General features: G+C 44.8%; 2 protein-coding genes across 3 annotated transcripts in view; both read right to left on the bottom strand.

Moving 5' to 3' along the window:
* The window catches only part of LOC146208180 (solute carrier family 41 member 1-like), an 81,180-nt gene that overhangs the window by 12,686 nt on the left and 42,044 nt on the right, over positions 1-26,450 (bottom strand). The window lies entirely within an intron of this gene.
* On the bottom strand, positions 16,595-24,004 carry LOC146208182 (uncharacterized). The gene is made up of 3 exons (XM_084591803.1): positions 23,860-24,004; positions 20,744-21,047; positions 16,595-17,034 (listed from the first exon to the last, which is right to left on the bottom strand). The coding sequence occupies exons 2-3, from the start codon at positions 21,031-21,033 to the stop codon at positions 16,941-16,943; spliced, it is 384 nt and encodes a 127-aa protein (XP_084447929.1). The 5' UTR covers positions 21,034-21,047; positions 23,860-24,004; the 3' UTR covers positions 16,595-16,940.

Here is a 26,450-nt window from a genome sequence, read left to right as displayed (position 1 = left end):
AATACCAAGTGCGTGCACGTAATTTCATGTCAGATAGCTAAATGATTATCGATGTACAGCAGCGCGTATGTCGCACTGGTCAATTTGTTTACTTTTTTCGCAGCCGTGCGTCTTGTGGTTTAAGTCAGGGACGGCTCCGCGGTTGCTTTGTTTTTATATGTGCACACCGATGGGGCCCAAACTGGATTGCAGTCAACGAAAAGTTTAGACGGCCAACCTGCAAAATGAACACGTGAAGCTAGAATGGCGTGCTCCTGCTACAACCCATGCCTCAATGTACATACAACATTCGAGGTGCACGCATAAGTCACTCTCGTCTGCAATGTTCCGATCGCTGGTCTTGTTGCCGCATTCGTGCAAGTGTACCTTTGGTATTTTGAAAAACCCGCAGTCGTTTTGTCCGGACTTCACCTTTTGCACTTTAGTCTGCGTTCGGCTATTACAGCCCACGACTGCACAGTAGACCATCGCTTTGACACTATTTGCGCGGCCCGCTCCACGGTCGTTTGCTGCACTGTACAGGAAAATGACACTCCAAAAGTTTCGTGCAAGTTCCCTATACTGTCCAAATTGGACAATGTATTAATGACAGGGAAATAACCATTGCATATGTGTAGCATATGATGCTTTGTCTCATGCTCACCTTGTCAACATTTAAAAGGCATGTAACCACAGGTGGTGAGGTGGATTTGAGTATGAGCCAAAAGACAAAGACAAGATCATGACAAAAAAAAAAGTGCAAGAAAGATTACCAAATCCTTAATATAAATAAAGTCACTGTCTATTGCACTAATTAGCATGGACTCAATTTCATTATTAGAGAGGCCATCGGCTTTTAGACTGCTTTGACTGCCGTTGCTAGCTTTTCTATGCATATTTTATTGTCGTATGCCTTTTATTTTTTTCCTATTTTAGTGTCCTGTGACATGGAATCAATTTCATTATAAAAGAGGCCATCGGCTTTTAGATTATTTTGATTGCCCTTGCATATTTTATTGTCGCATGCTTTTTATTTATAAAGCAGCCACTGAGACACTGCTTTTGCTACGACGGCTGGGATTTCGTATACTGTAGCAAATTCATCCAAGACTTGGCGATACACCTGCGGTTCTTTACGCGTCTGTTGGAACTATGATTGTTGGAGTGTTTAGCTAGTTGCAGGATACACCTATCACGGTAGGAGTTTCCCCCACATGGAACCGTGCAATGCTTGTTTGGCATAGCAAAACATTCGATAGTCAGTACTAGCCCTGTTGTTCCTGTGTTTATTCGTCGTCCTCGTTATTTTGCGCTACACTGAATATTCGCGAACGTAACGTCAGATATGTGTGGGCAGGACAAAGTTTAGTAGTTCACGCCGATAGTTTAGTTCGCGAAAGTTGGGCACTTCTCCATTACCCTCCGCAGCGCCATTCACTTCCCAATGACAGAGCACGCTGAAGGCATAAACTAGGACACGATACTTACTGTAGAAAGTCGCCCTTCGATGGCTTGATCACGACACAACACGGAGACTTCTGGGAGTTCTTAAACGGATACGGTATCCTGAACGGAGGCACTCGAAGCTCGGCATCTTCAAGTTCGAGGCCACAGATAGGACAGCTTTTAGGCAGCTTGAGACATAGAACGTTTGCGCGCTTCTCGCAGTGCTGGAAACACAAGATCGCCAGATCCTGGTCGCCCATAGTTTCGCCCGCTTCGCACAAACGGGTCCGAGGGATTGCAATCCGTCACGATGTCACCGGTGTCACTTCCATGCGACGACTCAAGTGGGTTACGAGCGCAGCAGTCCGCCGTTGGGCCAAGTTCTGGGTCGCCGACAAATACGCGTCAGCTCACTTTCCGCCATCGGAAAACTGGCACAGGAAGATGCGGTAACGGGAGCCAGTTTATCCAGTTGCGAAGTTGCGGGCAAGCGTAATCACAGCTGCCCACAGCAAAAGTTGCAAGTTGTTCGCCCATACGGTGCTGCCATCTGAGGGATCTGAGGCCGACTAACGCTGTCAAACTAAATTTCTTTAATTAGTTTTCAAAATATTGGTGTATATATTCAATATACATTTTGGGAGAACTATTTTACTGAAACTGAAGAAGTTTACTGAAGAAAAAAAAAATCACGTCGTTGAGGCGGGAGTTTCAAATAAACAAGAAATACAGGAGCACCAGCCTTGCGCTTAATGGTACATTTTTGCTGTCATTTATCCGTCCGACTGTCCACAAAGCGCGGAAATTACTATCGGAAGTGCCCTCATCATTGCCGGGCGAAGACAGAAGGCAGCTAAGAAAATAAAATAAAAATTAAAAAGAAACGATTGAATCAACGAAGCACCTTAAAAAACGTCCCACGCACCCTGAGATACGGCAGACGTCGTTCCAGGCTAATCGGTAAATCTATGTCCGCATTCTGCTTGCTTCTCAGCCTTCGCGACTTTCAAGAAGGTGCTAAATAATATCAGAAATTTTCACTTTTTGTAAATTTTTTTCTATTCCAACAATGCAGACAGCTGTATCCACTCACAATTGTGCAGGGTAAGGTCCGATGATCACTGTAACTCGCACAGGTGCATGCGATCAACGGCGGCAGACGACGCAATGTACAGTACACCAGCAGAGATGCGCATATTTGCTCGTCTTCTGCAGACTTAGTGAGCAGACTCCTCATATTTCCCCCCTATCTGCTCGTAGCAAGCTATCGCTGACCTTAGCGTTTTCTGCGATCCTGAACCGACCTAGCTCTGAAGATCGAGAGAGTCCGTGGTGGGCACAACTAGCGCCTCACCGTGTAGAACACCTGACCGTAATGCTGCGTAATTCGCAATAAATAGTACGCTAGATTTTTGTGCGCAATCTATTATGACTCCAAAGGCAAGTTCAAAAGGAGGAATTTTTCTTTGAGTTTTCCAAGATTTCGTGACAAAGTTTGAATAAGCCTTTTGGCGTGAAGGGGCGGTTTTCATACGCTTGTAGCTCTCGTAATGTAACGACCTTGCCTCCAGGACTATAACGACCGTAATGCCTTGTAAACCGCAATAAATATTATGCCAGTTATTTACGGTGTTGGTGTTTGTGTGTTGGGATTTTCGGCACATAAACTACTAAGGCTATCATGCGCCAAGAACAAGGTTGTTTGTCTCTGCTTTTTGAATGTGATCAATCCATTTTTAAATGTTTATAGCTTGTTGAGGATCACTGCTTCCTTTAGGAACCCGAAAATGTGAGAGATTTCAACAATTGCATATTCTCCCAAAAGCAGTCTGGGATGAAAAGGGATCTGTTTAGTGTAAAATGGTGCAAAATATTTCTGTCTTAATTTCTCTAGTTTAGAGTAGAATGTGATTTGTTGTTAGTTCACTTTCACACCCTTCACACAAAGGTTTGTTTTCTTTTTTAAGAATGAAGCCATGTGTTAGGTGCGTGTGCCCGATGCGAAGCCGACATAAAATGACTTCGACAAAACGTTTTTGGTGACTGCACGATGCCCATTCTTCAATGACTGGTTTAACAAAGTATAATTTATTGTTTATTTCATTGTTCCATGAAACCTGCCATTTTGATCTCAGTTTTCCCTTTCAGCTTCATAACATCTCTATGTGGCATGCTGACTAGTTGTACTTCATCAGTAGTTGTACTTCATCATTACAGGCTGCTGCGGCACATGTGTCAGCTCTCTCTTTGCCGCGGATTCCAACATGGCTTGGTAACCAGCAAAACTTAATTGACTGCCCCTGTGTTTCTGCAGCTATTACGTTATGTATTATGTATCCGATTATTGGTTCTGTAGCATTTCTGTGATACAGTGCTGTGATTACGCTCAGAGAATATGTATAAATGATTCTGCTTCCAATACTTTTCTGTAATATTTCTTCTACAGCCACAGAAATGACACGACACTGAGCTGTGAAAACCGATGAACACTCGGGCAAACGTACTACTTTCTCCCATTTATCTTGTATTACAGCGCTTCCAGTGTAATGCGCTACCCTTGTCACACGGGCATGCTTAACCGCGGTTACGATAACCGTAGTTATCGGTAACCGCGGTTACGGTTGTTCACACGGCGGAACCGAACGCGGTTAGCCCGCTAATTACGGTTGGCGCGAACCGAGCTTGGCAACCTCGGTTTCATCGCTCAAACCGTGAACCAGAGTAAAGATGGCGGCGTCTCTGAGTGGTACGTGCGTTGCAACGCTAATAGAACTAAGATCAGTTGCCAAACTCTCCGGGTTCTCCATGCTGCTGAAGCGGCGCGTCAATTTTAACGCGCGGTGGCGCTGCCGTCGAAACAGGCTCTATCTAGCCGCTGCTTGGCCGCTGTCGAAGCACAATCAAACGCTGCGGGCCCGGCCGTTCAGCTTAGCATGTAGCATTCGGGAATGTTAAATTACTTGGTGTCCTAAATGCCGTACTTATCGTTAATTACTCACAGTCACCAATCAAATCTGAACCGTGTGTGGCGAGCATGCTGCAAAACTTTACTGCAGCAACTCGAGCGATACAGGTGAGCGCTGCTCAGGCAACGCTACCGTTGTTTTGTTTTTTAGGAAAGTTGTTTTGCTAGTTTCTTCCCCGAAGTGGCATATGAGAAACGTGCAATAATGTTAGAGATATGATCATTGCAAGGTTCATCGTCAGTTCGAAGTATGTTTCTGCAGTTTCTGCTCAACCGCATGCATGTGCATATGTTTAACAAAAAAAAAAAAATAATAATAATAAAAAAATAAAAATACCAGCGCTTTTGCAGCAAAGAGCCGCATTTTCTGTGGTGCAGTTTAACGGAATAAGCGAATTTTGCGCATTGCATTCATTTCGTCAATATATAAGCATGCATGTGACTTTTAGCCGAGCGCCGCGCGCAATAGCTGTGCCGCGAAAAGAGCGAACTTCTGCTTCTTGAGTTGTCGGTTTCTTTCTTCCAGCAAGAGAAGAGAGCTTACACAGGAGGTTAGATGCCAACAACTCGAGACAATAAAATTTAGTCTTTTTGGGATTTCCAACTGTGGGTTTATCGTTACTGGACTGCGCCCGCGTCGCAAGTACTTTTCTTTTCTTTTTTTTTTTTTGCGACCTTTCACGCAGTGGGATACAGATAGACACACAAGTAAATGTAATTTTACATTTTATTCACAGCACTTTTTCACACTTTACTGAATGCACAAATTACAGCAGGCGAGACTTCTTCCTTGCATTTTTAACCTGACTAGTCACATATTGCTCCTCTCGGATAGGAATCGTGTGTAAAAATGCATCCGCATTGCCAAATAAAACTTCACCACTTGCACAGCGAACTGAGCAGGCTACAACCTATTCGGGGTAGCTTCCTGCTCAAAAGCAGGTACAGAACAGATTTCCAAAAACTTTTTCTGTCTTAGTTTGTCGCTCGACCACTGACTTGATGCCAGTTACCAGTTCAGTCAGGGAGCTTGAAGGGTGCTTGAGCACTCCAGGGACAAATGAGCGCTTGTCAGTTAGGGAAAACCTTCGGTATACATCCTTCAGCGAGGTTCCATTTGCCCTTATCGATTTTTACTTCCTTGCCATTAATGATATGACTGTACGTCTTCAGTATGTCTTCATCGTAGAAATGAAGATCGCACACACGTGATTTGTCAGAAATTTTCCAGTCAACACGCGGAATCGCGCGGTCCCATGCCGCACGGAGATCCGCGTCACTCGGAGCCGAGAAAAAACGCCTCGCTGTGTTGTCGCTCTTGTAACCGCTCGCACAGCCCGGCACGCAGCACGTCGGCATGGTTACTGTAGCCCCTTCAACTTTGCATGCTAGCACAGGCAGCACAAAAAACGATCACTGCAGCAGCCGAGTCGGGAACGCACTGTACTCATGCTGCCCGCACTGCACGTGTTCAACCCACGTTCGGGCCGACGAGAGCCTGGTAGAACTGCAGCGCCACTCAAAGCAGCCAGCGGTGGCGGCGCCGCGAAACAGCTCTCAGTTTTGCAACTGATCTTAGTTCTATTAACGTTGGTGCGTTGTGCCTCCTGCATCTCTGGCATATCTGGCTGCAGCTAGGAGACTTCTGTGGTCGCATGAAGCAACGATGATTTTAATACGGCTGTGGGAGGAGAGGCTCCACGCTTTGCGGGCCTGTACGAGAAACGCACGCATTTATGCGGCGATTGCTGCCGACCTCAACGCTGGCCTGCAAGCCATGGACGAAGGGCCCTATAGCGCATTCACGTGTAGCTGCACAACGTGCATATACCTTGTGGATAAAAACATTACCGTAGTGTTATTAAGTCGTTTATTGTAAGAAATTAATGGCAATTTGGTTGTCTATTTGGAAACCACGTGATCGCTGTCAAACCACCGAACGGTGGGCCTAATCCCCGTGTGGCAGCGGCGAGATGACGGTTTCCTGTAACCACGGTTCTTCCGGCTAACCGTAGTTAAGCATAACCGCGGTTAGTGTGTCCGTCTGACTATTAGAACCATCTGTATAGAACTCTGTATAATCTTTGTATTTTTCATTTAGTGCCAAAAACTCTTGTACTATGTGTTCGTGCGGTGTTTGTTTCTTTTGAAAGTGGGTTTATGTGAACTCGCACACAGAGGGAAAATGGTACCAGGGTGGCAGTGGGCTTAGTTTCCGGGCAATATTTGGAAGTGAATTCAGTATGCTTTAATTCCCAGCATATTCGTGTTCAAAATGGAGGACTAGCGGTTTGATTGCTCGGGGTTTCTAGATGGGCAGCTTGTGACTATCGGGTGACATAGGTGTTTCGGTAAGGATCTTATTTTCAGTACATATGCACATGTAAGCATTGTTTTCCTGTCTTTAAGGGGTGTTTCATTTGTTTCAACATAAAGGCTTTTTATTGGAGATGTCCTATATGAGCCAGTTGAGGGGCGCAATCCCATGTTGTGTAGTGGATCCAAGCGTTTGAGATGCGATGGTCTCGCTGAACCATGCCCAATGCTTCCATAACCTAGGGTAAAGCGTATTATAGACTGATAAATATGTAGAAGGCATGTCCTGTCGGACCCCCAGTGTTTTCTTGACAATAAGTATGTTTAATGATTGAGAAGCTTTCTTTTTGAGGGCATTTATGTGGGGTAAAAACTCCAACTTTTTGTCAAAGGTAATTCCCAGAAATTTATGTTCAGTTTTTAACGGTAGTACGATTTTCTCTAAGTGTAAGGTTGGGGCAGTATGCAAGCCTCGTTTTAGGGCAAACAGAACAGCTACTGATCTCTGTGGAGATAATTGGCACCCATTTTTATCTGCCCATGTGGCTAGACTATTTATGGTTAGCTGTACTTGCCGCTAACACGTGGTTATGTTAGAAGACGTATATGCAATCTGCAGATCATCAACATAAAGCGAGTACATAATGGATTGCGGGATTTCTCTGGATATTGCATTAAGTTTTACAACAAACAACGTAGTACTTAAAATACATGTTTACGTGCAGATAGGGCGAACAGAATGTTAAAAATAATTTTTGTTTACTTTTTACCTCACGGCCATGTCAAAAGACATGTCGATTCTACTTGAGACCTATGCTGGTACATCGACGATGGCCAATGTTAGAAATGGCGACAACGAGTCGGGCACGGGAACTGCCGCTTTGGACCACCGAGGCAAGAACTCCTCCCGACTGAAAGAGGTGGAGCGGTCAAGAACGACGATAGCGAGACGCGGTTTGAGGCAGTAGCATAGACGAGCCGAAGAACTCGGTGTTCTTTTGTTGGTTATCTACTGGGGTAACGAGTGGACCGTCGGGGACAAAAGGTCTCAACTGGCTCCGTACGGGCCGATACCGCAAAGGCGACCGCACGGGCGTTCCCCTTTCTGGGTAGCCGGACGAGGGGCAAAGGGAGCTGTTTCCAGCTACGTGTCTCCCTCCGCGTGCTGACGGCGCGCGTCGGTTTCTTTGACGCAGGTGTGCATTCAGCCACCGGTAGACACTGGGGCGCTTCTTGTGCCGTCATCTTGATCACCTCAAAGGCTTCCTCCTCACCACCAATTCCCAACTCTTTTGGAGGCGTGTCATCAAGAGCGAAAAAGTGTGAAAGTGCGTGATACTGCAGGACACCCCTTCAACTATGGTCCCGCCCTTCACCTAGGGAGAGTAGGGAAGACAAACTCAATAAAAATATACGAGTGTTTAGGGGAATTGCTGTTCCTTCTCAGTTACGATTCTGGTTCTTGATTGACACTTCAAAGATGTAAATAAACAGTCTTCTTCGTCCTTCAACTCCTTACTCCTCGGCTCAGCGGCACTTCTTTCCTCTTTCCTGGGTGAAGCAGGCTTCGATGCGGCCGAGGATTCGTCGAGCGGCACCCGAGTCCCACGTCTAACACCAGCAAGCCAGCGAGCGTACCGGGCGAAGACGTGCTGCCCTGCTGCACGAGTGAACAACCGAAAAGCCGGAAGCGTAAAGAGGGAGAGACAGAGATTTATTTAAGAATGCAGATTAAGCGTGCAGCATATCGTATGCCATGCCGATCCGGATAAACAGCGATGCTATTTGGGTAGTTAGGGGAAGCCTTAGGATTACAGTTTTGTCTTCTAGTGAAAGTTCGCGTACATAGAATAGAAGCCCCCGTAGGTTAGTGGCTAGCGTGAGCCGACCGAACACGTCCCTGTTCACCCATCATCACATGCGAACCGAGAAATGAGGCACCGGGGCATGATGTATAACGGCAGGAAAACGCAAGTCTCATGTTTGCATAGAAATAATCCAGGATCGAGTAATTTTGCAGTTCAATGCTCAGCACTTGTTCCAACCAGTACACAGCTGAAAGAGATCACGTTTGTCGCGAATACAGCAGCACATACAATATGGCTCGCACACTTGAAGTATACCCATGCCAATCGCCCCTCTGGGAACTGGGTAGACGTGGTCAAAGCAGTTGGCAAAGCTAGCCGTCGCCTGACACGGATTTGTGTATAGTCATGTTCCAAAGTCGCTATGATTACATCTGTCGCTCGTAATTACATCTGACCTCAGATGGAACGAGCATATGTCATATATTTCAAAAAAAGCAATGCGCAAGCTTGGTTACTTGAGGAGGTCGCTTCGACAATCAACACAAGAAATCCGTCTTTTAGCGTACAAAACGTACATTAGACCAATTCTTGAGTACGCCTCAGTAGTATGGGACCCGTATACCCAGAAAAACATAACACAGTTAGAAAGCATTCAAAGAAAATCGGTTAGATTTATATTCAACTGTTATAGCTGGCAAGTATCTCCGACGGTTCTTCTAAACAACGCAAAATTAGAGCCATTAAAATTGAGACGGTATAGGGACAGACTGAAATATATGTACCTACTATATCATGATACGCTGGGAATAGATAAGGATGTGTACATTAATTTAGTTTCTAAGCGCCCAACACGATCTAATCATTAGAAAAAAATTAAAGAATTTTCTTGCAGGACTAACGTGTTTAAAAACTCGTTTTTTCCACGGACAGTACGTGAGTGGAATGCGCTCACCTCGAGTACAGTGGAATGCCCGACGGTCCAGGTCATTCTGCGGCATGCTTAACAGTATTGAAGCAAAATAGAATTACCATCGTGTCGTTGTGCGCAATGCCTTGAGTGCTTCATATGCATGATTGTTTTCATTGTTTGTACATTTAGTTTCTTGCTCAAGTGACTGAGCATGCGTGGTTGTGTCATGCTGCTGCGTAAGCGCCTTGTTGTTTTTGTCGCGCTTTACTTTTCGTTACTATTATTATTGCTGGATTTCGTCTCTTCTTCTCACTTAAATTCTTGCGATGTTTTTCTCTATGTTCGTTTTCTTGATGTATTATTGATATGCCCACTCCTGCCTAAGGCCTCAAACTGAGACCGGCAGTATCCTGTAAATAAAATAAATAAATAAACAGTTTCGCGAGTGGCATGATCTCCGGACAAAATGAATCCAAAGATATCAAGACCTGAACCAAAGGGAGGTAGAACTAATATGGGTACTGGCACGCTCGGTGAACATGGGAAGCGAGATGGCTCACAGTATAGCTCGAGGTTAGGTCTGCCGAAGAGTGAGCCAAGTTGAGTAATTCCTTTCACGATTACACTGATCAGGCGGATATATACGCGCCGCCAGACAAGCTCGACAAAAATATGGCTGTGGTTTAGATTCGGGTAAACGTGTGAAGCGAAAGCTGAAGCACGGTTACACGTGGTAAAGCTCTTTATTCAACAGAAGGTATTTCTTTTGTTATGGCTAGGAAGAGCCTCCGGTGATACGTAAGGAGGTTCGTCTTGGTTTGAACTTGGCTTACTCTGAATCCGTGGCGTGGCTGCGCACTCGATATTGACGTCAGCGATCATGTGTCTCACCGCGTAGCTGCTCACGCGTTAAGCTACTTCCCACATCAGTTGAACTTTGACTTTGATCTTTGGTGGGAACATATCTACCCAAAGTGGTTGTGGCAAGTTCCAACTTGACATCGAAGATGTTTGATGGTCATCGAAAGCACATAGTGACATTGGATTTATTTCTCTCAGCGAAACTATCGCTTCAAAATTGTGGGAGTTTAAGCATGGCTTTAACCTAGTTACAGAGCGAAAGCTGTAAGTGTTGCAGCGATAGCCTCTGTAACACCGCCTTTTCAATCCACGGTCTTTTCATAATTTTTATAATTGGTTTGCAGGAAAGGCGCGGTATCTGTCACACACATTCTGTAGACACATGAACCAGCATTGCATGACAAGTTCGTGACCTTCAAAGTTTTTCAAGGTAAAATTTGTTTCCATGCTGACGGCTTGAAAACCTGGCGTAGTGAAACTTTCGCTTCAAAATTCCAGTGGTTCATTTAACTCTGCTTAGGTGCAGTTACGCGAATGCACTTTTCTAGCTGTTGCATGTTCGTTTCTTTTTGCCTTTGCCGTTTATGACACACATTTTGGACTAAGAATCGTAGGTAGGCTCTGCTACCTAGCGAGAGCCGCGAAAGACTGCTGTGCTACGGTGTTTTGTGTCAACCTCGCTAGATGGCGCAAAGCGTCTAACTGGAGATTCATTGTTTGGTTTGTGTTGAATTTTGCATGCGCAGATTTATAAACGTTTTCTATAGCTCCCCCAAACCAATAATACACCGCAGACCAAAACAACCACCAGAGCTGGAAATCAATCTGGACTCTGTCTCCAGTATGTTTTTTTCACGCACAAAAAGAGATTTTGGGGGGAAGAAACAAAGCAAAGGTACATTTAGTTTTCTGAAATAGTTCATCGGACCATACAAAGTAGACAAGCCATACTATCAGACAAGCTGACAAAGCAGGCAGAGATGGAATGCGTGGAAAATAATAATAAAAAAAAACTAGGAGCGCGACGCCTCATGCGCAGCCTCCGCAGGCCATACTCGATTTTTTGAAGCCGCGTTGTCTTCTCCCTCTCAGGCCTCTTGTTCGCACTGAATCTCGATGTTTTTAGCCGCTATGTATGCTCCGGTATAAAGTCCGTCGAAGTGGCCTCCTGAGAGTCCTCGTCTGTTCGTAACACCTCAGTTTGTTAGAGTGCAGAGGCTGCACTATAATCAAAGTTATAAGCACAGTGGAGAGAATGCAGGCAACCATTCATCAGCGGGTCCGTCAGGAAGACTACATATTCGAACTAATGTTAATTGTATGGCTGGAAAACTGGCTATGATGAATTTTCAGTTCTTCATTTGCTAAATTAAACAAATGATTTTCGTCTGAAACAATACATGCACAGGATACTCGATGGAATGAAAGCCCCGGATGGTACTATTCCGTGAAATCTTTGCATCCCGGCATGCAGAATTTATGGTGTAGTTGGGAGGTGACTAGGTTGGCGACAGGTATCTCGATATGGAGGAGGCTGAGCAGCAACGTCCAGCCCTCTTCGAAAAAAATTTCTGGCTACGCCATTGAATCCAGGACAAGATTTCTTTTAATTTTTGCTGATTTGATTTATTTATTTACTGGCACCGACGTCCTTACCCTCAGCACCCCCTTGCATCCGTACGCCGACAAAGTAGAAAGTCGTTCTCGGGTAGTCAGCGTGGAGAGGTATGCACGATCGGGTGAGGAGGGGACGGATAGTGGTTCGATGCCTGGCAGTGGCACGATGTTTTCTCAGTGGCAGTTCGTGCGTACACGCTCCGGTGGCAGGCTCTGTGCGCGTCACTAATTAGCCAAGAAATGCTTTCGCATTAAAAGGCAGGATGGAGCGCTGCGTCCGCTCCTGACGCGAGCCTTTAGCTCGTCGAAACTAGCACACATGTACCCGACATAGCACAATCTAACTTGCACGGAAAGCGGCGAGATAGCCGGATACGATGACATTCTATGCAGCTAAAAAATAAAAAAAAAAGCGCCGCCACCAGCGTAACTACCAGTCTCTTCTCTAGAGCGGTGGGCGGCTATACCGACCACCTCAAGCCCGTTGACGTAAGTCCGGGCCGCCGAGTGGGCTCACAAGGTCGCCGAGGAGCCACGGGCTCGAAGCAATCTAGCGCTCACATAGGGCTCAATGCTGGCAATAAGAGTTTTCCGATCCAATCCGCCGAATTCAAAAAAAAAGAAAAAAAAAACATCTGCTAGTCGGTGAACTTGCATAACCAGGACTCGGGTGCGACCTGATCCCGGTGACCATCACCGAAAACGCACTCCCTCACCGGCAGGAACATGACTTGGCCACCCTGGTGTAGTAATTAGCCACCACCTCCCGTATGAAAACTATAAACCCCGCGTATTAATTATCCTTTAAGTCCACTACTGAAGTATATGTTCTGACGCCTTCCATTCACCGACACCGGAAGTCAAAACCGTTTGCGACTTCCTAGCACCTAATTTATTAATAATTCGACAGCCATGGTATTGCGCGTCTTCAGCAAAACAAGGCGCCTTGAATTCCAGATAGGCTCCTGCGCACAAAGCTATAAGGCCTCTACTACAGATGCTGAAAAAGGCGCTTTGCCTGGATTACTGCACATAGAGAAAGTCGAACTAAATATTCGGTTTCTGCACTCACTCAAAGTAATAAACATGAACACAAGTGCATTCATATGCCCTTCATGGGTTTATTTCTTGTTTTGATTTGATCATTTACTGACAGCAAAACAACAATTATAATTTAATGCCATACACAACCACTGAATATTTAACGCCCGCGGATTAACACATGTGATTTGCACACGGCTCGCAACACGCGAGCTTATCGCACAATCCGAATGGCGCTGCAGGTGCAGGGTGTACGAACAGGAAGTAACGCAACATTTACACGCCGCGGTAAGCCTAATAAATATCTAAAGTTGAGCTTCGAGTCGGTTAAAAGGCTGGCAAGACAGGTAAAGCTGGCAAGGCAGGAAAGTCGGGCAAGTCAGACAAATCGGACGAGTCGTTAAGCTACCCGTAATAAAAAAAAAAACATACAGCAAATCTCTCATCAAGAAGAAAATAAAAGGTTACTTGGCTAAATCTACGCGTTATGGATGCTGCGCAGGCAAGCAAGCGCACAGAAGTCTTCAAGCGTCGACCAGTTACCTTAAAATAAATTCTATACAGCAAAGTTTTGTAGCTTCATAACAAAGTAATTTTGTGCGAATGTGAACAATGGTATTTTCAAGATTCATCACCATGAGCAGCATCCGGGCTATGCCCATTGCAGGGCAAAGGCCTCTCCCATATTTATCCAAATAGCTCGGTCCTGTGCTAGCTTCGTCCACTTGACCCCCGCGAACTTTTTAATCTCAGTCGCCCAGCTACAACTTTTTGCCGCCATCACGCTTGCTTTCGCTTGGAATTCAATTTGTTACACTCAGCAGCAGTGGCTTAGTTAAGGTCTGTTTTCTCAACACCTGAAACACCTGTCTCATTACGGTGTGTTTTATTTTTTTCGTGTTTTCCTCTTCAACTGAGCTAGAATTATTACTTAGTAATAAATATTACAATTTTCTAATAGTGAATTCGTAAACATAACTTTTTGCTTCTGTGATTGAATAAAATTTTCCCAGAAAACAATTCTCTCGTAGACGTGTACCATTCTAGTCCAGTAGCTATGCATCTTTGTAAAGATTAGACCTCCTATCACCATATTTTTCGAACATGGGGTCAAAAGGTGACATTTTGGTACATCAATGTTAGAGAAAAAACAACCTGTCATTGTGAATCGGTGCGAATGGAGCTTGACTGCTTGCCTACGGTCGTGTCCTGACATCGGCAGCCGCATTTCGTTGGATGCGAAATTGAGAAAAGAACACCCGGGTGCCCAAATCAATCCGGAGCCCTGTACCACCGCGTCCTACACAATCATTTTTTTCCCCGCAAGCAAGATGCACTGATGAGGACTTGTTTAGTAATTGCGCCAAAGTAGTGAGATGTTCAGAAATGTTCAGGATCAGCGTCCATTTTACGCTTTTTCGCTATGAAGTTTTCTTGTCAGAGCTTCTTTCCGATCTGTTCTGCAATCTCTCCCAGCAGACTATAGAGTTTTTATAACGGTCGACTTCACGCAACCGTATAAAAATGGAGTCCCTCAGGACATCCGACTTGCTTTAGGTTATCACTGGCAATGTCACATAGGACAGGAGCACTGGCAATGCTGTCATCATGCACCATGTGTGAGCGCTGCATTTAAAATGGTGCGCTGATGTTGAATAAACATCAGCTATGAACCAACTAGCCCAAACCAAAGTACTTCAAGATGCGCACTCAAAGGGAGACACTTATTGCCTCTGGTCTCAGATAACATTGTTTTTGTTTTTCCTGTAAAGACACTTTTTGGGAAGCTCTTGCTGCGCTAAAAGCTGTAAAGCGATCTTCATAAAGCGAAAAACTTATGATGGCAAGTATATTTTTGCACGAAATGGTCGTTCACCACCTGGCCCTTTATACGTGCACAAAGTGTCTGTTTACTTTGAACTATAAACATGGCACGAGTAGCCAGCATGCGGCGGTATGTGGGCGTTATGTACCAGGTTTATGAAAATACACCAGGTGTCTTTCTCGCTTTACCTGATTTGTGTTCAACATCACGGTATATTGATGAAACTTGCAGTTTTGCTTTTAATATGAATGTTTTAGCAAGAAAACAAGTGTTGTTCATAATCTCCAACAAAATCAGGGCAGGACATTCGCCACAAACCGGATTGCTCTGGATCTACTCATGGACTTAGTAAAACCACGCGCGTCGCTGAATATTTTCAGGGAAGATTTCACCATTCGAGGTCGATATAGGAGATCAACAATCACTTTTCATATTCGGCCTTAGAAGCGGTTACTCACTCACTCACTCACTCACTCGCTCACTCAATCACTCTCACTCACTCACTCACGCACTCACTCACTCACTCACTCTCTCTCTCTCTCTCTCTCTCTCTCTCTCTCTCTCTCTCTCTCTCTCTCTCTCTCTCTCTCTCTCTCTCACACACACACACACACACACACACACACACACACACACACACACACACACACACACACACACACACACACTTTAAGAACACAATATGGTGCGGGGGAGGGAAGAGGTAAGAAAGCTGTATGGCCTGTCCAGCGTATATTACGTGTATACGTCTGGCCATTCCTGCAAAAGAGAATCCGTTTGCCGGTCAGGTAAGCCATTTAACTGGAATCAGCTGATATTAGCCAATTTTAGAATAGACTGACCCTATCAATTAATTAGGGAGATAGGGGAATTGAGGAGCGCGAGTTCGCAAGCTTAGAATAAAAACTGCACCCCTCGCCCTTCTGCGCTGTTGCGCCCCCCTATTCCTTTACTATCTCCTGTAGCGATTGGGTCACCCTATTCGACTGGGTCCCTCTAGTTTCTTTCATCCATACATTTGGCAAGAACGCTCGAGAATATCCTCTCCACCTTACTGGTTCGCGATCTCCATGTCTCTAGTGGACTGCATTTACAGCAGCACTGTCAAAGCCCGGATGATTGCAATTCGGGACATCATGCTAGGTTTCTTCATGACAAGGGATCAGTGGCAAGATCAGAGGCATTGTCTGAATTAAAAAAAGTCAAATAAATATAAAAAAGATGAAGCCATAATTTATTCCTTGTTTGAGCAGAAACAACTGGATGTGCTGCTCACGTCCGCCTATGGCAGGGTGCCTAAATTATCCTATTTTCTCCATCTGGTCAGTTATGGGTAGCAGGAAAACACGATTCAGCCCACTTTTCGCCGTGGAAAACTGGCACAGGAGCATGCGGTAACGTTAACCAGTTTGCCCAGTTGCTAAGGTAAGGGCAACCATAATCTCAACTCCCCGACTCGCCGACCAAGCAGGTTGCAAGTCGGTCGTTGGTCTAGTGAGATCAATAAGTATATGGGGGCTGCTATCTGAGGCTCACTAAAGGCAATGCTGGAAAACAGTCTCTTGCTGTCTTTGCTCTCGCTAAACTTACAAAAATGGTCTTAATTTTTTTATCCTTAATTGTTTATAAAACAGGTGACGACTCTGCTGAGCCTTTACGCTAAAAAAAGAACACAACAATACAATTGCATCACGTCGTCAGCACGTGATTCGGAAATCAACTGGACATGCAGGGGCGTCACAAGCCTTTTGCCGGCGCTTCCTCTGTCCTCTGTACCTATTGAACCTGGTACTGCGATTTGATATATGAAGAACTATAAATCTACACGAAACCTTTAATTACTTCATTAAATGCTGACAAATCGATTATCCTGTGAAACAAATATTCGATTTCGACATTTACTAAACGTAACAATAAGAAAAGAAAACAAGTGTTCTCCGTACTCTTATTCTTCTTCGCTTTTAATTACTTCCGACAAGTTATACAAGCGTGATAATTTTCCGCAGTTTCCCACCCCAACAAACCCAACGCACGGATTAGCGCATCTAATTTGCTTATTGGTCACATGCGAGATTCTTGTACAGCGAAAAATTGCGCTGCGAGCTGTGCAAATACGAAGGTACGGGAATAGGAAGGCGCGCAGTAGTCGTAGGTAAAGCCTTGGCTGGAGTCTCATAAAAAGTCGGACTCTAAATCGAAGTCAGACATGTCGGGTGAATCGAGTAAGTCGGGTAACTCGGGTAGGTTCGGTAAGTTGGGCAGCGGCCTGTAATAAAAAGAAATTATTATTGTTATAAAGAAAACGCGGCTCTTTAAATCAAGCGAACTACAGCTACGTAAGCTAAGTATTATAAACGTTACCCAGGCAAACAAACGTATAAAATTCCACAAGCGTCAGCTAGTTATACTGAAAAGAATTCTGCAAGCATTCCTTCCGCTCAAAAAGCAGAGTAATTCTATGAGAGCATTGTTATTTTTAAGATTACACAACCCGTAAATAATTATCCCCGGTTGTGAATAGCGGTCACAGAAAGCGTAAAGTCTCGTGTAACGCAATTTATCGTGTTTATATTCACTTCTTTATAAAAGAGTCTGTTGGTTTGTGTTGGAAGTGGACAGCTGCAGCTGTAGGCAATAACACGTTGTATTGTAACTCAACTTTCCAACTTGTCTGCTATACAGACAACTTTGCTTTCTGTACGCGCGGATGCTGAAATGTGTTGCCTTATCCAACGTACAAAAGCATGGAGAACAAGAGCTAGCATCACACTGAATATCTCGGCTGAATAACATTCCATCAACACATACTGAATTCGAAAGCGAAATAGAAATATATCACACATTTCAAGCAGCTAAGCCATTTCAAATTGAAGGACCTATTATCTTAGGGCGGCATATCGTTCGATTCTATGAAAATACCATGCCGGTCAACGGCCTAGAGTTCAATACAAAGATCACCTAACCTATTAGCAGATTACACAATTCACAGATATGGGTCAAAAACAACAACCAAAACCGGCGTTTCGTTCATAATCAGGCAACAATTGGGGTCGCTGCATAATTCAAAAACGGTTCTGTTTACCCCACTGCTGTAACACCTTTGGGGCGGATGCAACGGCTACCAGCAAAACACTAACCTGCATTTTGGACAATACCCGCCATATATATATCAAACATTTACTGATAGTATCTGCATGCTGGAAGTCCTTAAAAATCCAAATGACACAAACCCATCCATTGCAGGAATCAACCAAATAAAATATCAGAAAAGACACAATAGAATTACCATATGCAGAAGGCAAGCCGGAACAAAAAGACATGAAGCAGCAGGCAAATTAAATAAATAGCTACGAGATGAAACAGAAATTACAGATCTTCCTACAATTCATCTAAAAGGAAACTGAAAGAACAGCAAGCTAAGAAATGGAGCGATATATAGAAAACGAAAGAGAAACAGAAACATACATATCAATGGAAGCGAAATGTGAAACACATTCCGCTATTTTCAAACTAATCCAAGGCAACTTCAGCTCATGGCCACGTCCCATTTTACTTGAATAGATTGTATTAAGCATTCGAGTCGCTCTGGCCAACACATTACGAAATTCTATCCCTATCAGATTACCTGTGTTATGACCAATTTGTTTATGAAACAACTAAGTATAGCCTTAGAAGTCAATGTATCTGCGAGGAAACTTGAAATAATAATAAAAAAATAAAACAGATGCAATTAAAACACTAACAGGCATGATAAGAGAAATCCTAAATAAATCCCACTATTAGCTCGGTTTGACCCCCGAAAAGAACTCTGTAGCCGAGAGGCAGGCGGCTCAAAGGCTGACAGTTTAAGTCTATTAGAAACACAAGAAAGACATTACAAGTTGTCACAAGACAGGTGAAATCATGAAGAGGCAAACATTTCCCTTCAGCAAGAGCTGACTTTTGTCACGCACACTTTTCTAACTTAACCTTAAAGTGTAGTATTGAAGAATACGGGCCCAGGCCATGAAGATGAAGATATGGTGCTCGCCTGAGTTAGAATCAGAGAGGAGGAGGAAAAACTAAAAATGAGAACAGTGTACAAATGGTTCCTGTTGGCCCGGTCGTCACTTGGCTCCGGCCGCTGATGGTGGCAGGCAATATCTGTTAAAACCCCTTTTATTTCCCTCTTAACAGTTCTCTTTCATATTTCATCACCTGTCCTAAACTTCAGATCTATTTGGCATTCATTTCTTTTTTATTTTAAACTGTAATTCTCCCCTACACCACCGCGATACACCACTGCTGCGAGAGAGGCTTCCTCCTAAGACCTTGCTCAACACTCTGCCTTACCAACGTATTTAAAACTAAAATACTGGAAGCCTCCATACCTTACAGAAGACATATGAAAATGCCGCTCTTTTATTATTTTTGTTTTAATAAAGGTGTACAGGTGCGGCCATAATATTACGGTTCACGCCTCTGGTGTTTGAAATTTTCTAACTCCTTCTGTAGAGAGGATACGACTGTCAGTCGTATCCGTTCGCGAGGGCATGAGTAGCATGTGCTTACATATGTGTATGGTACTTCTTGGTAAATGCTGGGTTACGCGAGATAAAATATTTTATCGCCTAGGTGTGCCTTGTATTAATATGGGCGGGACTGTACACTCCATGAACCATTTTTATAAAGGATCAGAAATTAAAACGTTGGATTCATATTTCCAATTAAAAAATTGGAATTCTTAAATATGCCCTTAGCAAGTAAAATGCCATAGCGTTGACGCTCGACTCCCATTTGGGCACACAGTCAATTTGCTGGCCGCGACCACGACGCTGTTGCGCTGGCGCCTATAAATGCAGCATATCTTCGCTCGCCGAACGAACACTGCCAGGCAGAGCTCGACCCATCGAAGACTAAGATATCTTACTCGACGGCGAATGAACAGACGAAGCTGTCCACGGGCATTTTTTTTTAATTTTATTTTACACAAGACGGTGCAAGTCCTCCTTTCAACTAATTCGAACGAGCATGCCTGAATACTTAAGGTATACCGTGTAAGACTAGCGAGTCCCTGGTTAGATACCTTAGTACTGTCTTAGCAGGCACTTTGAAACGGAGCTGGTACTCTAGACGCGCTTAACTCTACGAAACGAAACAAACTGGACACGAGCAAGCAGCAGTACGGAAGCAGCATGTACCGTCTGTTGCAGAAGTTTGCGGCCCAATGCGCCGAGCAGAGGAGCAGTATCGCTCCCGAGAGGCGGCGCTGCGCCCGCCGGCGCTGCCTGGTGACGTAGCTATAAAGAGTGAGGAGGCTTGTTCTCTTCTCCTCATCTCGCGGTTGATATCGCACATCTTTGCTCTCAGCCGCGGGATGAGGGGAAGAGAACAAGTCTCCTCACTCTTTATAGCTGCGTCACCAGGCAGCGCAGGCGGGTACAGCGCCGCCTCTCGGGAGCGATACTGTTCCTCTGCCCGGCGCGTTGGGCCGCAAACTTCTGCAACAGACGTACACCCAACTAGGCCCGTCCTAACTCTCTCGAAGCAGAGGTCGAATGACGTGACCTGTGAAGTTATCCTTGCGAGCAATGAGAAAACTTTGTAATCTCCCCGGTGTTTTAGGTCAGCGCGCGGTCTAATGCTATCCGACGAAGACAAGTCCCCATCTCGAAACGTTGCCTTGGCGTACGAACTGGGACTACCCGCTTGTTCGGTTCCCTTGTCATGTGTATAGCGATCTTATTCCCCTCGTTCTACCCGCTATTCCGTGAAATCACTTTCAATAAAATTTTGGATGCCCTGCTCTCATCTCACAAGACGGGGCAATGGCGGTATTTGATTATGATGGGTGGAACACTGCCGAAGCCGTGTTTATTCAATAAAAAGGTCATGAAAGATAGTGAGCGTTCGCAACAAGCACAACAAAAACCTGATGGTCATGGATCGACACTGTCCCTTGCACACATTTAGGCACATGAGATCGAGGTACTTACTCCGACAGGACGCTTTCCATCATCTTCTCCGCGGCAGCTCGACCAGCTGGGTCGTCCCTGACCCTAACCCTGCCGTCTCTTCCGACCGTGTAACGCACAGAACGGCCCCTGCCGGTCGAGTCCTCGTAGAAATCTCGGCCCTCGACGACACCTTCTGGACCGGTCCTGAACGACCGAAAGGAGTTAAGCCAAAATGACCTGCTGTACGGTTGAGCCTGACTAGGGGGAATCGGAGTGCAGGAAATGCCGACAGCAGTCAGGACGAACACTACCAAACATATGTAGGCCATGGTGGGGCGGCGACCTGCATGCATGTGAATGACTGAGTATAAAGTCAACCATGCGTAGTCAGCTTTGTATTGCACGTTGAAAACATAGAGCTTGCTTGGGTCTGCGAAGATTCACAGATGGAACAAGCACTGGTCCTGGTCTTCCGCTTCTGAAACAGTTAACAGTAAGCTGAGTTGACAATACAACAGGGCGAAAGACGTCAGGAACGAGAATAAGGCGGGACAGAGCTGCCTGTGGCTGTCAACTGAAACACCGCCAATAAAATATTGACAGCAGAGCCAGCGCTCTATCCATCGTTCATCTTGTTCATGTCTGACGTCATTCACGTTTGAAAGGCTGCGCTTCCACTTATTCGTCCCATTTTTAACTTGCAGTTTTTTTTTCTCGAATGCGAAATTAGTGGAGCCTCCTTTATAGGCCACCGCCGTCTTTCCGGATATATGCGGCGTCAAGAAAGCACACAGGGCATTATTGGGCATTAGAACCTATTTGGCCTGCTTTCGAAGCATTTATCGCATATTCGCTCTACAAGGACAGCCAATGCATCATGACATAGTTTTGCGCGGAAACGTCCATTCACAGTTCAAAAGCACAAAAACCACGAACACTACCACCATTTTACCGTAGCATCGGTATAGTTCTCATTTCCCTCCATTCAGCCCTAACTCTCTTTTACTTCCCTTTCCTCCCTTCCCCAGTGTGCAGTAGCAGACCAGCGTCCGTTTGCAGCCGGCCGATATCTACACCTTTCCTTTCAGAATGTCATTTTCTCTCCCTCCTTTCTCTCTCCGTAGGTCAACAACGGCATGCAATACATGTGAACTTCGTCTGAGCACAAAGCTGATGACAACGCAGGTGGAACTCGGGAGCAAGGAAAAGGACACGATACATACTGAGACAGCAATATGTTTCTGCTTGTATATCAGCGAAAAAATTATGGCTGTCAGGAGTGTTCGCGCAGATCCCAGCACTGAGCTTGGAGGTCACGTGAACTTGCGCAAGTTATTTGAGAGGTGGAGGGAGAGGTGCCAGTGAAAGAGAGAGGGGAGGGGGGCTCTAAAAAGGCAGCCGAACTCAAGCAGAAAAGCATATCAGCGACTCAAGTCCCTAAAGCTGTGCTAATTAAACTTCGCTTCATCCACCTTACCATATATGGTCCTGGAATCTCACAAAACAAATTTTCATTAAGTGGACTATTGAGTCTGCAACAGACTACAGGAAATCAATATCAATTTTTGTAAGGGACGACGGCGGGGTGGACAAGGCCAGCACCGGACGGAATTGTGCTGGCACTAAGCGCGTAACGAGAGAAGGCACCGAGCACTAAAATAAAGAAGACGAGCGCAAAAAAGACGCGGAAGAGGGTGGACGCTGTCCCGTGACTCCTGTCTACAGTGTTCAGAGAGGCAATGCCATTCCCGTCTGCGGTGTTTTTGTTTGCGCTGCGCTCTGAAGTTCAGGTATGAGACAACTGGTCCACTAAACTAACAGATCCCACTGCATTCGTAATGTATGGCCGTCAGTCTAAATAGAAACCGTCTAAATAGTATGGTGAGTTAAGTTGAGGAGCTGTACGTTGGTGGAAATAAGAGCAGTGGAGAACTAAGAACAGGGTTTTAGACATGCACTGACATCGGACACCAAACGGGTTCCTTTTCATTTCAGCTTCATATAGAAAGCGGTAACCACGGCCAGTATCAAATAACTATGTGAATCCTTATTTGACCATCATTAGGTTAGATGAGTTTGATTGGGAAGGGAGGGAGGGTGGCTGGAAAGAAGCATATATGGTTCTTGGGAAGGGGAAGTGCAGATGAAAGGAGGGTGAACGACTTAATGTTAGGCGCTCGGGCTGAGAGTTGAAAATGTCTCTGGCCATTAGACGCTTTCTCTTTTTGAGCGACACAGGCCTCGACTAACGATTGTGATGCCATGCGAGGTATGTATCTATATATTTTCATATATCTCTTCTCATTTGACTATCCCGTATTACCTGCCGAAAAGGACTCGGTTTGAACAAAGCTGCGGACTCCCGATATTTTAGCATTAGTACAACAGATTTAGAAGTCATTGTTCTCTAAAATGAAAACAAAAATAGAGCACAGTTAGCACAAATAACATGTAGTAGCACATAAAGGTGAAAACTACACCATAAAAGTAAAGTACAAAAACATAAAGCATAGCCAATCATTGACATGGTTTAAACAAAGAGCGCGATATAGAGTACAGAAAGTGCAATTCCAGTACCAGTCTTCCACAGATAATGCGTTGAAGGAAAAAAAAAAGAGTATGCGATAAGAGTAAAGAAGCGTTATGCGTGCGAAACAGAGTTCCGCTACCTTTTATAAGGGATATCTTTTAAACTAATATTTTGTTTCATAAATCTGTTTGGTAACCCTGGTAGCCTATCTGAATTCCTAACATATATGTAGGCCATAGATAATCTAGTACACTTTTATTTTTCATTCTCGTAACATCGGGAGCAACAAACGAACACCAAAGCCAGCAAGGCGCGTAAAAAATATGCAACATTAACATGTCACATACCCCCTCACCCCTTAGCCCTATTTCAATTATTTAAAAAAAAAATAAGATTCTGCCTCTCAACTATACAAAAATCGCTAGTCGATTATCTGGATTAGCGATCTATCCACTTATATAACGAGAAGACGCATTCAAGCATGCACGCATTCACAACGCGCGCACACACACACAAACGCAAACAGTGTATGTCGTAAAGCACGAGGTTAGTTAACTGTCGCCCCTAAACCTATGGCATCATCCTCGTAAGAGTAGTGGGAGAGTAAACATTCTAAGAAGCTTACGTCACTCCCAACGCAGAAAAGTTGCTTCCAGAAAAACGCCGACACGTGGCCTATAGGCTACTCTTACGGACAGGCAGCTGCAGAACGAGCGACAGGAATGAGTTTTCCTTCCTTCGCAGTCAGCGGCGGCGTCTGTCTTCTCCGCTTCTCACGAAACAATAAGCATATGTCTGCAGCTGCGCCTTTAGGCGCAGTAACCGGCAGCCTTGGGCCGGCGTAAGGCGAACTGAACATATAAGAAACGGTAAAACAGCCGTGTCGGTAGAGAGCTGTTTTTGAGTAGCTGGGGTCGAAATTACCGACAGCAACTGCGCGGACTGTTGCCATAGCCACACTATAGATGAACGTCGTAACAAGACGTCGCAGATAAATGTATTGAATCCTCACTCCTTCCGTACGGCTACTAAGGTCTCCACCACCGCAGACTACCTTCGCAGTGACATCCACGAGCTGCTATCATCACCAGTGGTGAACCTGTTAATAACCACGAGTGTATCACATAGAAGAAGCCGTGGCAATTAAGCTTCCCTCCGAAAGTGCTGAAAAAAAAAAGAAAAAAAAAAGAACATTTTGCACATAACTTTGGGGTAGTATATATTTACGATATTCGTACTATAGCAGCGCCCATTTCTGCATGTTGTGCACGGCCAAGAAATAATAGTGGTCCGTACCACCATAAAGGTACGTACGGGGAACAATACAGAAATGGCGAGCTGAGTAAGGCGTTGCTTCGGCCCCAATCAGCGCATTGTTCACAGGGATAGTTGGGCGGATATTACAGTTGCCTGTGGTGCTTAATTAAACTCTTCCAAACATTTCAGCCCAGGAAATCTGAGCACCAGGTCACGGAAAGCATATGCCCAATGAAAATCCGGTGACTCCCCGACAGCACGGATCGAGCCGCGCACCTCCAGCCGACTAGGCGGCAGCTTAAACCATTGGAGAAGGACAGAACACAGCGTTGTGTTCCGTGCTTGTCTCTTGTCCTGTATTAGGCCATCGCAGCCGTTCACGCCGCTTATGTGTCAAGGGGTCATATTGCATTGCGAGTTTGTTTCAACTTTGTTCCCCCTCAGTAAATTGTCCTCTTACTGGTTTACGTGTGCGTGTACATATTTTATGATTACCTACAGTCACATGACTCCTTCCCTATAATTAATACTGTTTTGAGGATAAGAAAGTAATTTCTCATCATGTTTAATGTCGCCTCGGACCACCTCGTCCGACCCAACACTACGCCTGCAATCTCCACTGTTTCGTTAACATTAAAAAGCACCTTGTTTTTTCGGGAAACCCCTCGTTCAGCATTTCACCAAAGATTTATACCTAGCAAACTGTAAAGAAAGCGCGGAAGATGTTATGTTTACTAACATATTCAACCAAAATGTGAACTGATGGTTGATATACTTTCTTTTTCTGAAATTCTATGCTCGTAGTAACCACTAAGCTTTACTCAACGGAGACACGCCATCCATAGAAATGAAATAACTTGGATCAATTTGTTGCAGCTTAAAGGGCAACTCCGATGGCTTTTTCATCATTTTGTGTTTTTAGTTTAAGTACATTCCTCGGCATGTCCTGACTTCAACACAAGAAAATCGTTTTCCGAAATTACAATTAGAAGTATTTAAAAAAAAAAAGGGAAAAACAGCAAATTGAAACCGAAACTGCTTTCATGGCCAGAAACGACGTCCCAGTTGACGAAATGGTGACGTCACACTCAGTTTTAGAAAAAGACTCGTACGTGCGTTGGATGGTGAAAATAAAGTATGGAAATCATGACGCACTGCATAAAGTGTCTGAGGTAGTTCAATATAAGCCTCACAATTTTATAATCACGCGGGAGGTGGACAGTAACGCCAATATGCTGTTTGTGACGTCAGAAACTCAGTGTTGCCGGCAGAAATACTATCAACTTAAGTAATGAAAACGGCATATTTTAAAGCCGTGTTGCGCGTGAACGGGTTATCGTACGGCACCCAAATTTTGTAGAATGCGTCAAGACGGAGAGAAGAAGCCATGGTACAATTTTTACTAGAATATTCGAAAGTCAAAAAACTTCCGGAGTTGCCCTTTAACCTCAATCGCGTCGGATGGCAGCAGTATATCAACTCAGCACACCGTGTCGCACATGTTAGTAGATCATTGCCAAGGAGCACGCGCAGTCAAACAAGTATAGTCTAGCTTTCATTCATTGCAACATCTGCGGAAGCTTCATATATGACCTTCATGCACAATGAACGAACGCTGGCTAATTCTCTTCAAGGTCAGGTGAGCGGGCAGGGGTAGTTGCGCAGGAAACAATGCGTTTTATCTTGTACTTAAAATAAAACTTCGCTCACTACAATTCAGACAATGGAAGTTGCACCAAGTGAATACGCCGCAGCTCGCGAATTCGGTACACTCAATGCTCCATTCTTACCACCGCCAGTTTCCTTGATAAGCTGGGCTTAGCAGCTTGCTGGTCACCGGACTCCTCTTTATGTCTGCATAACTCTGTAAGCCCCTTATTAGCAAAATACTGTCAACTAATTCGGTGACGACGAGCAGGATCGCGGATTCTGAGAGATGCGTTGGAAGTAATAGAGATT

Source organism: Amblyomma maculatum, chromosome 1, assembly GCF_055883805.1.
Source record: "Amblyomma maculatum isolate TAMU_Amacu chromosome 1, ASM5588380v1, whole genome shotgun sequence".
Taxonomy (NCBI): Eukaryota; Metazoa; Arthropoda; class Arachnida; order Ixodida; family Ixodidae; genus Amblyomma; species Amblyomma maculatum.
The sequence above is the reverse complement of the archived record's forward strand: the minus strand, read 5'-3'. Positions and strand labels throughout refer to the sequence as shown.

What these genes read in the sequence shown, in the direction of transcription:
- LOC146208182 (XM_084591803.1), bottom strand. Translation starts at nt 21,033, where the DNA reads ATGGCCTACATATGTTTGGTAGTGTTCGTCCTGACTGCTGTCGGCATT. An exon ending in ATGGAAAGCGTCCTGTCGGA is followed by an intron (nt 17,035 to 20,743) that starts GTAAGTACCTCG and finishes TTTTTATTACAG; the next exon opens with GCCGCTGCCCAACTTACCGA.